The 14,579-nt window shown below is 41.4% G+C and overlaps 1 protein-coding gene across 1 annotated transcript; it reads right to left on the bottom strand.

Annotated features, from left to right (window-relative positions):
- Positions 1–964: 964 nt before the first annotated feature.
- On the bottom strand, positions 965–10,193 carry LOC143364558 (uncharacterized). Its single transcript, XM_076804848.1, has 2 exons — positions 9,979–10,193; positions 965–4,712 (listed from the first exon to the last, which is right to left on the bottom strand). Exons 1-2 carry the CDS (start codon positions 10,191–10,193, stop codon positions 965–967), a joined length of 3,963 nt encoding a protein of 1,320 aa, XP_076660963.1.
- Between the last annotated feature and the right edge of the window lie 4,386 nt (positions 10,194–14,579).

Raw genomic sequence — 14,579 nt, 5'->3', positions numbered from 1 at the left:
GTGCGCAATCGTATTGTGCGCAACTGAGCGCCTCCCGTGGAAGAAACCCCTACCTTAGGCCGATGTTCGGGAAATTCCCCAAAAAGCGCGTTTATTAGTACCTCGGAGCAGCATGTATTTTCAGCCAAGTGGCTGGGTATTGTTGGGGCCCGAGTGGCCTCCGTACGCCGTGCTAGCCAAGTGGCTAGCAGCTAATTTATTGCCCCTAAGGGGGTGGAAAACGTGCGTTTACTGTCTCTGGTTTTCGTCCGTTTGACGAAAACCAGAGACACGGTTCTTGGGGTTGTAGCGCAACCCGAGCGTACCTCGCGTCGTGCGGAAGAGGATTTACGACCCCTTGGCCGCCGCGTGTAGTGGGCCACAAGGCCCGCTGTGTCCGAATCCGGGACCCTCAAGTACCTCGCGGACGGTACACGGAGTGAGGGTCGTACGGATTGACTTATGGCCACTTTTCCAATGCCATCAGCTCGAACCCTCAAGCGCCTCGCGTGCGGCAACTCGAGGATTAGCATTCTTCGTGATTAGTCGAAGGACGGACAAAAATCGGAAAAGGGCTCTTTGCGCAATATGTTTTGGGACGAAAGAGCATGCTTCGCGCAGCTGTGGCATCCTCGATTGCCACACGGCCGGAAATACGCGGACCGTCAGCGACGAATCGGACATGCTCCCCCCGTTGAATGACACTGTCATTCAATAGAAAAAATAAAATGGGCGCGATTAATCCTTATAATGAAAAAAATCAATAACTAGGGAGCTAGCGGAAGCTAATATGTACAGTCTAATGATACTAAAAGGGAATAAAAAGGCAAGTTACTGTAAAAAATAACGCGAATTCTCCGAAACCTCTAACTTTAAAACACAAAAAAATTATCTACTAATTGATTACATAGAAAATATCGTATACGAATATGATTGACATAATAAATAAGAGCAAATAAAGGCGCGATGACATAAATCTTAAATTTTAAGATGACGTAGGTTCGATCGGAAGAGGTGCTAGTTGTTTTACATTGCGCTTATAAACTCCGTTAATTGTTCGAACGGTTACAGCGCGTATGACGTCATCTGGGCCTGAATGAATCTCCTCCACTCGTCCGAGATTCCAATGTGAAGGTGGCAGGTGGTTGTCCTTGAGTACCACGATGGTTCCCTTGTTTATTATATGGGACCCCTTGGCCCATTTTGCGCGTACATTTAATTGATTAATATATTCCTTGGACCACCTGGTCCAGAAGTCCTGCTTCACCTTTTGAATATGCTGCCATTTTGACAGTTTGTTGTTGGAGGTCATGGTGAGATCGACCTCGGGTATACTCGTCAGCGCGGTTCCTATTAGAAAATGACCGGGAGTAAGGGCTTCGGGATCGTTGGGGTCGGATGATATAGGAGTCAATGGACGGGAGTTAAGGACAGCCTCAATTTCCGTTACAAAGGTGGCAAATTCTTCGTAAGTAAATAATTCGTTACCTACGACGCGTTTAAGGTGATGTTTGAAAGATTTGACGGCCGCTTCCCAGAGCCCGCCGAAATGTGGTGTTAAAGCCGGCATGAAGTGCCACGATATTTCTTTATCATTGAGAAATTGACGAATTTTCTCATTTTCGTTCAGGACTCGGGAAAGCTCGGTCAACTCATTATTGGCACCTATGAAGTTGGTACCGTTATCGGAATAAATATTTTTACATACTCCACGGCGCGCGATCATTCTTTTTAAAGCTGCGATGAATGCTTCAGTGGTCATATCGCTGACTTCTTCCAAGTGAATAGCCTTACTCGAAAAACAAATAAATACGGCAACATAGATTTTGATTTTCATGCGGTTTCGGAACTTGCGCTCTTTAATGAAAAATGGGCCGCAATAATCTACTCCTATGTTGGTAAAAGGGCGCGTTTCGGTGATTCGGTTGGCCGGTAAAATTCCCATTACATAGCTTGTCGCAGGAGGATTAACTCTAAAACATTTCACGCAACCTCGCAATATCCTACGTGTAGTATTTTTGCCGTCGATGGGCCAGTAATATTGTCGAACGTGGTACAAGGTAGCGTTGAGACCTGAATGGTGGTTTTGCAAGTGTGCATGTCGAATAATGAGATCGGTTACATGATCGTTTTTTGGCAATAATATCGGATGCTTTGCATGATACGGTAATTCTGACATTTGGAGACGACCTCCGACTCGTAATATGCCTTTATTGTCAACAAAAGGACTTAAACAGAGAAGTTTACTTTTATTGGGCAATTCCGTTCCAGTTTTTAATGCGCGTATTTCTTCTGAAAACGACTGTTGCTGTATTAAAGCGATAATTTTTTCGTTCGCGTATTGAGCTTCTTCTACAGAAATCGCTCCGGTATGACGATTTGCCTTTAAAAATCTTAAACAATACGCGATCACTCTACGCAGACGCTTGATGCATGAATATTTGTGTAGAATGTCATTGGGATTGAGAACATTTGAGGCGAGACAAACAATCTTGCGTACTTCAGGTATATCTTGCAAAATTTCTAATCGCGATTCCGGCCAAAGCGATTTATCAAGCGTGAGCCAATCTGGACCGAATGTCCAACGTTTGTTATTGAGTAATTCTTTTGCTGTAATGCCGCGCGACAATAAATCTGCGGGGTTATCAGTCGTGCGAATATGGCGCCAGTCGGTTATGCGCGTTTTTGTTTGAATTTCTGCTATGCGATTGGCTACAAAAGTTTTTAGGTTGCTCGGAGATTTCATAAGCCAATGCAGCACGACAGTCGAATCTGTCCAGAACGTGGTTTTTGCGACGCTATTAGTGAGAGAATCTTTTATTGAGACATATAAATTTGCTAATAAATTTGCTCCACAGAGCTCAAGACGAGCGAGACTTATTGTTTTTAAAGGCGCGATTCTGGTTTTTGCACAAAGTATTTGTGTTTTGATTTTTCCGGAACGGTCTATGCTACGGATGTAAATAGCCGCTCCATAAGCGCGTTCACTTGCGTCACAGAATCCGTGTATTTCAATTGTTTCAACGGTGCGTTGTGTGACGTGACGGTGGAAAGTGATCCTTTCCAAGAGTTTTAAATCGTCTTTATAAAGCAACCATTCACGATGTAGGTGAGCGGGTAGTGATTCATCCCAGTCTAATTTTAATTGCCAGAGACGTTGCATAATTATTTTTGCGGTTACAGTTACTGGACACAATAGTCCCAAAGGGTCGAATATTTTGGCAATTGTTGATAATATTGCGCGTTTTGTCGGTTGCTGTGGTGAGTTAATATTCACTGAATATTGAATTTTGTCATTTCGCGGATTCCATGCTACACCTAATGTGTTCACCGTTTCGTCCCCAAAGAGTTTCGGATGAATTTGGTCATTAGATAACCCAGTCAATAATTTTGGATCATTTGAAACCCACTGTCGTATATTAAGTTCTCCCCTTTTTAATAATTCGATTATTTGATCGCGTAATCTAATTGTATCGCGGTATGTGGCGGCACCGGTCAGGAGATCATCAACATAAATGTCCCTCTTTATGACTTCGGATGCCGTGCTGTACGTGTGCAATTCGTCGTTGGCAAGTTGTTGCAAGCATCGCGTTGCAAGGAAAGGCGCGGATGTAAGACCGAAAGTAACGGTGTTTAGTTGAAAAGTCGCGATTTCATTTTTATCATTCCGCCAAAGAATTTTTTGATAATGTCTGTCTTGGGGTCTGACAAGAAATTGACGGTACATTTTTTCAATATCCCCGGTTAGTACAAAAGGGTGCATTCGAAATCTCAACAAGTGGCAGAAAAGATCGTCCTGAATAGTAGGACCTGTTAAAAGAGTGTCGTTCAGCGATATACCTGTACTCGATTTTGCCGAACCATCGAACACAACTCGAACCTTTGTTGTTGAGCTGGAGGGTTTGATGACGGCGTGGTGTGGCAGGTAAAACCCTTCAGAGTGCACAGGTGTCTTTATTTCCGTTAAATGGCCGAGTGTTATGTATTCCTCTATTACCTGTGTATACTCTGTATGCAATTCTGGATTAAGAGCGAATCGTCTTTCTAACGACTGAAATCTACTCATAGCGCGATTATAAGTTTCTCCTATACTTTGTTTTTTGTCGTTAAATGGAAGCGCGACTACGTATCGACCGGTAACAGAGCGCGAAATGTTATTTTTAAAATGCGTTTCACAAGCTTCCTCTTCAGGTGTGAAATGAGGAAGTTGTGGTCCTTCTTCGATTTCCCAAAATTTTTTCAAATCAAATTCGGTATTGTTATAGAAGGATTTGCGCGAATTTTTGTGGGACGTAGTAGGAGCACTCCCCCCGATAACCCAACCGAACTGAGTTTTTTGTAAGATCAGGTCAGAGTCTGTTCGTTTCGATAAATTTATTTGACCGATACTGAGGCACGAGAGCGTCAGTCCCGTACCGATCAGCATGTCGATAGGCGCGGGTTTATGAAAATTTGGATCCGCCAATCGAATGTTAGACGGAATCGCGATTTTTGTTTTATCTATTTGGACGTCGGGTAAGTGCCCAGCAATGCGCGGAATTACGAAAAAATATAAATCGCGTTTAAAGTTATTCAAACGGGATTTGATTGTCAGTTTGACTTGCCTATTTGTTATGGTATTGAGCTCGTTCAACGCTTCGATCGTTACGCTCTGCTCGCGCGTTGGTAATTTCAACTTTGTTAATAATTCCTCTGTTATAAAATTTGCGTTTGAACATGTATCCAAGAGCGTTCTACAATTTATGAGTTTTTTATTGATGTCCAAAGCATGAACGGTGGCTGTAGCCATTAAATCATGGGTCGAACCATCAATGATTAGCGATGTTATCTTATTTTGGGATTGATGCGTAACGTCGAAGCGGGTAGCGAGTCAGGAGTCGTTTTCAAGGTTTTTTGATTCGGCGTGTGAAATTACTGTTGGCTGCTTAGGATTTTTATCCCGATGAAGACGCGTGTTATGTGGTCGATGACATTTTTGGCACCTGCCCCGGTAACAGGTATCAGGTGAATGACCGGGCTTTAGACAATTTAAACAAAGTTCGGCCTTGCGCGCTAATTCTATTTTTTTATCTACGGGGGCTTCCAAAAACTTTTTACATTGATAAGCCGCATGTTCACCCGTTTTACAAATCCCGCAAGTTGGAAAGCGATATTGCGTTACGAAAGCTTGACGATAATTCAAGTTTGGTGATGGCGATGGAGATGACCGTGTATTATAAGTGCGATTATTTTGCGAATAAAATTGAGGTGGACGGTTGTTGTATGCGCGATTATTTGGCGGCGAAGACAAAGGGAGTGGTCGAGTGTTGTATGCGCGATTATCATTTTGCGGTTTCTTAATCGGAGGATCCTGCGTCGTGATGTTTGATATGGATTCATAATCCCTTTTTTTTTTTTTTTTTTTTAAACGGGTATTTGTCTCTATTTCATTTTCTAAAATTACAGAATCACCTAAAAATTACAATGTCTGTCGTAGTTAAAACTATTTCGCTTATTCAAAATTGTTTGTAAATCTAATACAGTATAATAGTGCTTAGTATAATATAGTATAGTATAGTATACGAAATGCAATAAATTCAAATTCAAATTCAAAAACACTAAAATAAACTAACTTCTTATTTAACTTTTAACGTATCTTATCTTATTTTATTCGCTACTGTAAATAATTTTCTAGCCTCTATGTATATATATATATATATATATATATATATATATTCTATAAATGTTCTTATTTTCTAGTCTTAAACGCTACCTTATTTTTAATTGATTTTTTTTGGTTTTTTCGCTCTTAGCCTAATTTAACCTATCATTAAAACGCATGCGCGTGGTCTAAACGTGTCAAGGTGTCGATACCTTCTCTTACTCTAATTTTTTATTCTTAACTGTATGTTACTTCTTTTATTTTACACGATATACAAAATCTGCTTTGGCGAAATGCCAGCCCTGCTCTCTGGCTTTCCAAAGAGCCCCCACACGGTTTTATCGTACCCGGCGTTTTCTTAGGTGTTTTCGCGATTATGGTTCCGTACGAAAATTGACCTATCGGGCCGAAATTCGGTATACGCCTATTTCGGAGGGTGGCGAGTCTTTCGGGGTCGGATTGGAGAAGTATTCTCCCCCCTGAAAAACTTTTTCGATTTTGCCCCCTGCTTTCCAAGCTGTGGGAAAAATTACCTCGAATTTTGAGATTTTCAAAAAGCTGACCCGGTAGTCGGTTAGGGCTCGGCTAGAGCTTTACAACGAGCCGTCGCACGCCTAGATCGGATAAAGTCTAAGTTTTTCTTATATACCGGGTGTCCCATAAATTTTCGACTGAAAAAATTTTCTGGGTAGGCTATCCTCTTGGGGGGGGGGGGGGTATCTCGGGGTTGGCGACTGGTCTCCGAAGAAGTTTCGGAGGTACACGGTTTTCGCCTCCGGCCCCCCGTTCTCGAGATAACGACCCTAACACCTACAGGGATAGGTTTTACGAGAAAACTTCCTATAGGGCGATTGCTTCTTATGTCTATCCCTATCCGTAGCTGCACTAATAGATGTGGGTTAGTTATATAAAAACCGCTAGTTCTCTCTTGTGTTCAAGGTCAAATGATCTCTTTTCCCACTTTTCTCTACTCTTTCCTATTTTTAGGCACTAAACCCTTTCTCCTACCTTATTTTTATGAGATACGACCGACCCCTCGCGGTGTGGTCCCTCTTCCTGGTCCGTGTGTATCGGTTTATCTGGTGGTACTTCTCTATTTCGAAATTTTTTCCCTAAATTCCTCACTTTAAGTCCTTTTTTCTCACTTTCAGTTAATGCACTTCTGTTCTCAATGTGTCCCTCACTCCGACCATTAATTTTAATTATACTAATAATTTTTTCTTTTTACAGGTTTTTCACCGGCACTCTCCGTTCCTTGATTTACTGGAAGGAAGGGGTTTTCGTGTCGAGTAATCTCCGCACGCACAATAATCTCCGCACGCACAAGCCCGTCTTGTTTTATTAATTAGTAACTAATTTATTATTTTCTCTCTTTTTTTTCTAGATGTTCCGGACCGTGGTATTTCATCGATTCGTGCGACCGAGTGGGTTTTCCACGAGGAAAAAACCGTACCGTACGAATTCCCGATAACAAGTAAGTACCTTAATTAATTAATTAATTAATTTTAATTTACTTTACACTGTGTCTCGATCCACTTTGTTCAGTTTAATAACCGAATTCACGTGATTTGAACCCGGAGATTCGGAACTAGTCCCCCGGGGGAGATTTGCTCTTATTTTCCTTGAAATCGCGCGAATTAATTATCTTATTTGTAATTCTTCTTTTAATTAATGCTTGAAACTCACTTCGAGTTTAACTTCTTTGTTTCTTTCGCGGCTATAGACTCAAAAATCTGCTGTTAAGCTCCGATTACCGTGGCGGTTCACTTTGCTCTGATTTGGATTTTATCCGTTGGGGCTCGCGTGACCTGTAGCTATCCCCTCCCGCTTGACACTCCGCGTGTTTTTTCTATATATACTTGTTGTTCTATTTTGAAACGGCCTTGAGTGCCTCCTATGTTGTTTTCCAAAGATTTTGGTTTTTCGACTGTACTGGTTGTTCGTGTACGAGACCGTTGTCATGCCCTAGTTTTTCTTCTTCTACCCTTGCTAGCAATATTCTTGCCAAAGTATACCATGTCTTATTTCTTTTATGAAAATCAAATTAACCGGTATGCTTAACGGCAGAGTTTGAACTGTTCGGTTATTACAATATAGTTCTATTTCTAATCGCCCGTTTTCTTGTGAAGCCTAACGTCGAGATTTTCACCTATAGTCGCTATTTCAGCTCGATCGAGCCGCGTTCTTTTAATATAAAAAATTTTTTGATCTTGTCGAATGTTTATCGGATATTCCTTTTAAAAAATCACACAGCGTGTTTCCAGTCTTTAATTGATTCTAGCTCACTAATTTGCCCGGTTTTAATTGTCTTTCTCTGCATTTAGGTTTTTTTTGTGTTAGCTTCTCATCTGCCCTAACTTGTAACCTATTCTTCTTTCTATTAGTAAGCTATTTAAATATTTTTGTTACTCTATTGTCTTTTCTATTATGAATATTATGTTACTATATCCCTTAGTTATCTTAAGTATATTATTATTATTTAATTTTAATTTTTTTTTTTTGTCTAAACTATACTTTAGTCTACCTTGTATTATTCTCTGGAAGCCTTCCCTGAAATTATTTTGGTGACCGTTATTATAATACTATCTGTCTTTGCTACTTAGCCGTTTTTAATAAATTATTCCTCTATTTATTCCTCGTATGCCCTTCTACTATGAGCGCAGGCTACCGAGGCTATTAAGTGCTATCTTGATCGCATATCGTTCGAGTTGTCCGCATTTGAGTACAATTTGTTATATTTAAAGAACCGTTTGTCTGATCGAAAATTTTCAAGAGTGCTTTTCGTCAAGAATTATCCTTGTTTTTACTCTAGATCCTTCATTGATCGTTTTTAGCGAAAAATTTTTAACTTTTTCTACAAACTGTGTGGACTTTGATTAGCCCACGACTCTTAAACTATTGCTCTTATGGGACAACTGCATCAGTATATTTATTATCCCTTCGTTACTTTGTTTTTGATTTGCAGATAAAATATACCCGTTTGTTATATTAAAACCAGTTATTTACTCCTGCTCTAGACTTTTGGGACCCCTTATATTATTATAGGGAGCCTATCCGAAAAACTTCAAAAGATGTTAATTCAATTTAAAATTGCTAGATTTAATTTTTTATGTTAATTGTTCTAAATTATCTATTTTGAAAAATATCCCTAAATCTGGTCTTTATCACTTAAGAGTTTTGTTTCACTTCCCTTCACATCTTGGACACCCGTTATACAATTATTTACGGTCTTTTACCTAACGTTGCGTTGGTTCTATGTTATTAACCATACTACATCTACTATATAAATTCTGCATTTGTTGCCCACATGCCCACTTTCTTGAGACAACGGCGGCGAGGTATTATACTACTACCTCGATCTGAGCTCGTTCGAGCAAATCTCATTTTGTTACATTTTGAAATATCTTCCAAGCCATTTGTTTGATCAAAAAATGTCAAGAGTACTTTTATTAAAGAAATGACACTATTTTTCCGATCAGTCCTTTATTTTTCGTTTTTGTCACTTTTAAAACATTTTTCCTAATTCTTTCTTGAACTTTCAATCGTCTATAACTTTACAGTTATTGCTTTTAAGAACAAATACGAAGGGTACATTTATACCTAACTAGTTTTTAGGTTTTCGTTTCTTATGTTGATTACAGGTCTTAATTATACTTGAACCTGTTTTTTACTCTTGATTTGAACTTTAAAAGCGTTTTTTCTAATGTAATAAGGCTATTATTGCAAAAGTACTAAGAGGTCTTTAGTCCGTTAAATAATGCTAATTTTCTATTTTTTATATTCTTCTCCGGTTTTTTACATCCTAAAAATATCTTTTTATTTAGTTCTTTTTATAGGTTATTTCTGGTCTCCAATGATTGGTCGTCTCAAAAAAGCGTCATGTTCACATTTTGGCTTCCAAATGATCGTTCTATCATATCAAAATTAATAAAAGTATAAGTCGCCACGTGTGCTTGGCTTTGTCGACCATTTTGTTATATATGCGAAAGCAATACGCCGCTGGTTAACCAGCCCCTGTTAAGCCTATACCGTATCTGCTGGTTATCGGCACTTGGGTAGTGAACTACCTTATACGCGTCCTACCTTATCGATCTTTTACAGGCAACTGCAATGTTTTTACAGTGATCTACCTTATCCTAGTTCAACTATCTCTCAGTTACTGCAGAACCCTGCTCTATGCGGGTAATTGCGCCTGTGCCGCTGCAACGCTTGCAGCAAGCACTATGCCGCTGGTCCTTACATTTCTCTTTCTGTTTCAGGCGTGTTTCGATGCTGCTCCCATGCTGCAACCCTTCATCAGGCGGCCCGGGGGGAGAGGGGAGAGACGGACGTTGGGTGTAGTCCACTGAAGCGAGTACCCGTGAGTCTGCTGGAGGTCATCCAAGGTAAGTATCCCGTATGTCGGCCTAGCCCGGCCCCGCGAAGTCCGCTTATTCACAGGCGTCAGTTGACTCAGAGATCTCCTTGTTTTCTCCCGCGTGGTCACACGTCCCGTCCCGTCTTCCTCGTCCTCGTCCTCCTCCCCCTCCTCCGCCCGCACCAGAGTGAGCTGCAACACAGGGAAAACAAACATGTTAGCGCCTATATGCTCTCATTTAGTTTAAAAAATTCCTAACTGTCTTATGCAATACAAAGGGAGAGTCCGCTTAACTTAATTATAATTCTATCATCCTCTCGGCGTCAGCTGATTCCAGGTCTTCCTCGGTGTCCCTCATGATCAGGTTGTCCCTGAGATCCTTTTCTCTTTTTCTCTCTTCTTCCTCCTTCTTTCTCAAGATGTCCTTACAGAAGTTTGCAAAGATTATCCATGTCGTTTCCTCCGCCAGGATCCCCTCCATGATGATTTCTATAGTGAGGTTTTCTGGTCTGGTTTTTAATGCCTCCACCAGTGGTTTTCGTTCTTCCTCCCATCTGAGGCATGCAACGAGTGTGTGATCCGGTGTATCGGGGACTCCGTGATGGTACCAACACTCGTCGGAGGCTGTTTTACCTATTCTTTTCCTGAAATTATTAAAAACACCGTGCCCCGTAAGGGCTTGGGTAATATAAAAATTTAGTTGACCATGTTTTCTGTTGATCCATTTCTCTATATCTGGGATGAGTCGGTGAGTCCATCTTCCCACCGTCGCATCATCCCATTCCTCTTGCCACTTCTGTAAGGTGTTTTCTCTTGCTTGCTTCCTTATAACCTTTTTCATGCTGTTTCTCATTACTTCCATTGTCTCCTCTGCGTTTTCTTCTGTATCTACCGGGGTCTCTGTTAGTGTATGCGTGTGTGTGTATGTGTGGGTGTGTGTGTGCGTGTGTGTATTCCTTCTGTCCCCGGTTTCCTCTCTGTTTCTTCTTTCGTAGCTTATTAATTCTGCCACTTCATTTTCTTTCTCGAAGGTTTCTCTCCTTTCTCTTATTTTCAGGTTCCAGGGTACAACTCCGGATAATACCGATAGCGTTTCTAGTGGAACTGACCTATACGCCGATACTACCCTTGTTAGCCCAATTTTCTGTGTTCTCTTCAATAATTTCCTGTTGGTCGGTTTGTCTGCTGCTTCTGCCCATATCGGTGCTCCATAAAGAACAATCGATTCCATAGTCATATAATAGAGCTTTCGTCCTGATTGTTTCGTTCTCATTGAATTCGTCATGATTCTGCTCAGGGCAGACATCGTCCTAATGGCCTTGTTAGTTGATCTTTCGATTTGTTGTTTGAAATTTTTATTGGAGTCGAAGATAACTCCCAAGTACCTTAGTTCCGTAGTTGGCTTTATTTCAGCTTCTCCGATCCTGAAGGTAAGTTCACCCTCCACCCTCTTACGGTTTAGCATAATAATTTCTGTTTTACTTTCTGCTAATTCTAGACCCGCAGTGGTCATCCACAGTCTAGCTTCTTCTGCCATCTGTTCGGCTCTTATTTTTAGTCTTCTGACTGTTGCTGCTTGTACGATTATCGCTAGATCATCTGCAAAGGCAATTTTTTTACACATCGGTAGGTTATTTGCACTAAGTAGTCCATCATATACCATATTCCATAAAAAGGGGCCCAGGACTGAGCCCTGGGGGACTCCCATTTTCATGTTTAGGCGTATCGTTTCTTCAGGTGCTTCATATTTCACTGCTCTACATCTGAAATAGTCTTTTAGTATCCGAGCGAGGTACTCGGGGATTTTTCTATTTGTTACTTCTCTATGGATGGCCGTCCAGCTAAGCGTGTTAAACGCGTTTTTGACATCCAACGCGATTAATGCAGCAAACCTATTTTTGCTTGAGGCCTCTATAGCTGCTTGCCTCACTTCCTCCATAGCGTGGACTGTCGAGGTTCCTTTAGTGAATCCATACTGGCAAACACTGAACGGCTTCTCTCCAAGCTCTTCGTGGAGCCTCGCTCGGATAACGTACTCGAACAGCTTAGCGGAGGCGTCTAAAATGCATATGGGTCTATAAGCTGAGGGGGTGGAGGGGTCCTTACCTTCCTTCCTCAACAGAACGGTTCTGGCGTATTTCCATTTTTGCGGCATAATTCCTCTCGTCAGGATTCCATTGTATAAGGCGGCAAACCTGTCAGGTCTAAATTGCACCAGTGCCTTGAGGATTTCTGGTTGCATGCCGTCAGTGCCAGGCGCCTTTCCCGGTTTCAGGAGTTTGGCAGCTTCCAGGACTTCTTCCGAGGTGATATCCGGAATTGGTATTGACCTGAAATCATTTGAAACAGGTAGATTATGTGTTTCTGCTGCGTTTCTACCTCCTTGTTGTTCCGCTAGCTGCTCTTTTTGAGGAAAGAGCCCCTTCATAACTTTTCCTGCAAATTGTGCGGAAAGAGTCGCTGGTGGATTATTGTTTTTGACCTGTCTCATGACCGCTTTGTATGGTTTACCCCATACATCTTTGTCGATTGTTTCGCAAAGTTCTTTCCAGGTTTGTTCCTTTGATTTACTAATGACTCTCTGGAGATTCTTTTTCGCAAGTTTATACAGGTAAGTTAATGCCTCCCTTTCGTCATTTTTTCCTTTCTTCCTGGCTTTTTGTGCGGCTCTCCTTAGCCTTTGCGTTTTTGCTCTTTCCTTATTTATTTGCGGGTTCCACCATTTATTACTTCTTCCTTTTGTGGACGTCGTATCAGCCTTGTCCAGCGCCTCGTCGCAGATTTTGTCTATACATTCGAAGAATTTATTTTCTTCTTCGTAGGTGTACGTGCTACCAGCATTTATTGTCTGATCCCTTAGAGTTCGATCCAATGCCAGTCCCAGCCTGGTGATGCCGGACCTCGTGACTTTCCATCTAGCTCCAGGGTTTGTATTTCTCCTTGAGATTCCGTCCGCTGTTCTTAACTCTGTAAGTAGGTATTTATGGTCAGAGGCCGACTCTAAATTCAATACCTTGTTAGAAAATTCTAATTCATTCTTTTGCAGGTCCTGGGTGGTCGCTATAAAGTCCAAGTTTGAAGTGGAACTTCCTCGTTCGAATGTGTGGCCTCCTTCCGGAATACATGGGTAAATATTTATTCTTAGAAGTTCATCTAACAGTATTGTTCCTTTTAGATTATGCTCCTTGGAGCCCCAGGCTGGTGACTTGGCATTGAGATCTCCTCCTAGAATTACGCTGTTACCTTTCGCTATTTCCTGGCTCAAGAATTGCGTTAATCTTTTAATTTTAAATGCGAAGAGATCGGTCGAAATGTTGGGCGATACGTACGTACTCACAATCGTTAGTTTTTCCAATCTTACTGCAGAGTAATCGTCTTCTGATTCGTCCCCATCTTCGAGTCGTCTATTTCCATTAAAATTCGTCACCCAGATTGCTGCTGCTGATCCTGTCTTCGTGTAGATCCAGCTGCCCGGGTTGTAGAGTGGTTCTGAAACTAGTACAAAATCTACGCCCAGCTCTGTTGCAGTTTGGTTTAGCAAGCAGTGCGCCAATCTGCAATGATTCAGGTTTATTTGGAGTATCTTTAAATTGAATTTTATAATTTAGAGCTACCCTTGTCCAAACGTTCCATATATTTTCTATATTGCGGGCAATTGACTGCTCCTGCTACATGTTCAGCTTTGGATGCATGTATGCCCTCCCTTGTGCATAAGATACAGCACCTTATTGCCTCACATCCGTTTATCTGATGCCCCAGGTTTCCACATCTTCTGCATAGTTCCTGTCCCTTCAAGTCTGCAGAACAGTTGTAGGAGAGGTGGCCGAAGGCATGGCATTTAAAGCATCTTAATAAGTTCTGGGTTCTATTAATTCTGCAGTTTGTAAATCCAATTTTTAGTTTATTTTCTTGACCTAAAATTTCCAGAGCTTCTGAAGGGAGGGAGACGATTGCCGTCTTGGTTCCTCCGTATCCAAATCTAACAGTTTTAATTTGAATTTCCTCTTTTTGTTTTTGCAAGATTCGGGCTAGTTCCTCTTGCAATTCGTCCTTATCAATAGTGGGATCTAAATCCTTTATCTCGTAGACGATTTTCGGTGCCATTCTTCTTACTAAACAGTCCTCTCCTAAGGTCTGTTTAGCAAATGTTTCAAGGACTCCGGCGTTCGTGCCTTTTTCCATTTCGATCACGATATCGCCTCCTCGCGATTTTCTGACCGTATGGATGCCCTTCATGTTGTCTCCCGGATTTGACTTCAGCTGTTTAAACAAATCCGCAAATGTTCTTGTTTCGCTTGTCTTTATTATTATCGCTTCGGATTTTGGTGGAGGCGGCTGTCTGTCCCTTTGAGCTCTCTCTCTTTCCTTTACCTTTTCTTTCTCTTGCTCTTTCTTACTTTTTTCTATTTCTGCGGCCTCTTCCTTCTTTTTCTTCTTGAGGGCCTTCTTCTCCTCTGTTTTCTTCCTGTTTTCCACTATCTTCCATTCCTGTTCTTGTTTCGATTCGGTTTCCGTTGTTTCTGCAGCTTCATCTGTCTCGCTCTCGTAGATTAATAACTTCCTCGCTGCTTCTGCCGTTGTCTTGCCAGTCCCGACCGATAT

The sequence above is a fragment of the Halictus rubicundus genome, unplaced genomic scaffold (genome assembly GCF_050948215.1).
Source record: "Halictus rubicundus isolate RS-2024b unplaced genomic scaffold, iyHalRubi1_principal scaffold0693, whole genome shotgun sequence".
In the NCBI taxonomy this organism is placed as follows: Eukaryota; Metazoa; Arthropoda; class Insecta; order Hymenoptera; family Halictidae; genus Halictus; species Halictus rubicundus.
This window is presented reverse-complemented; position numbering and strand designations above follow the sequence as displayed.

Excerpts from the sequence above, each read along its gene's own strand:
- LOC143364558 (XM_076804848.1), bottom strand. The coding sequence starts at position 10,193 with ATGTTTGTTTTCCCTGTGTTGCAGCTCACTCTGGTGCGGGCGGAGGAG. Across the intron at positions 4,713-9,978 it reads GACCTCCAGCAGACTCACGG|AACGCTCTTGGATACATGTT; the intron begins GTACTCGCTTCA and ends CATAAATTGTAG.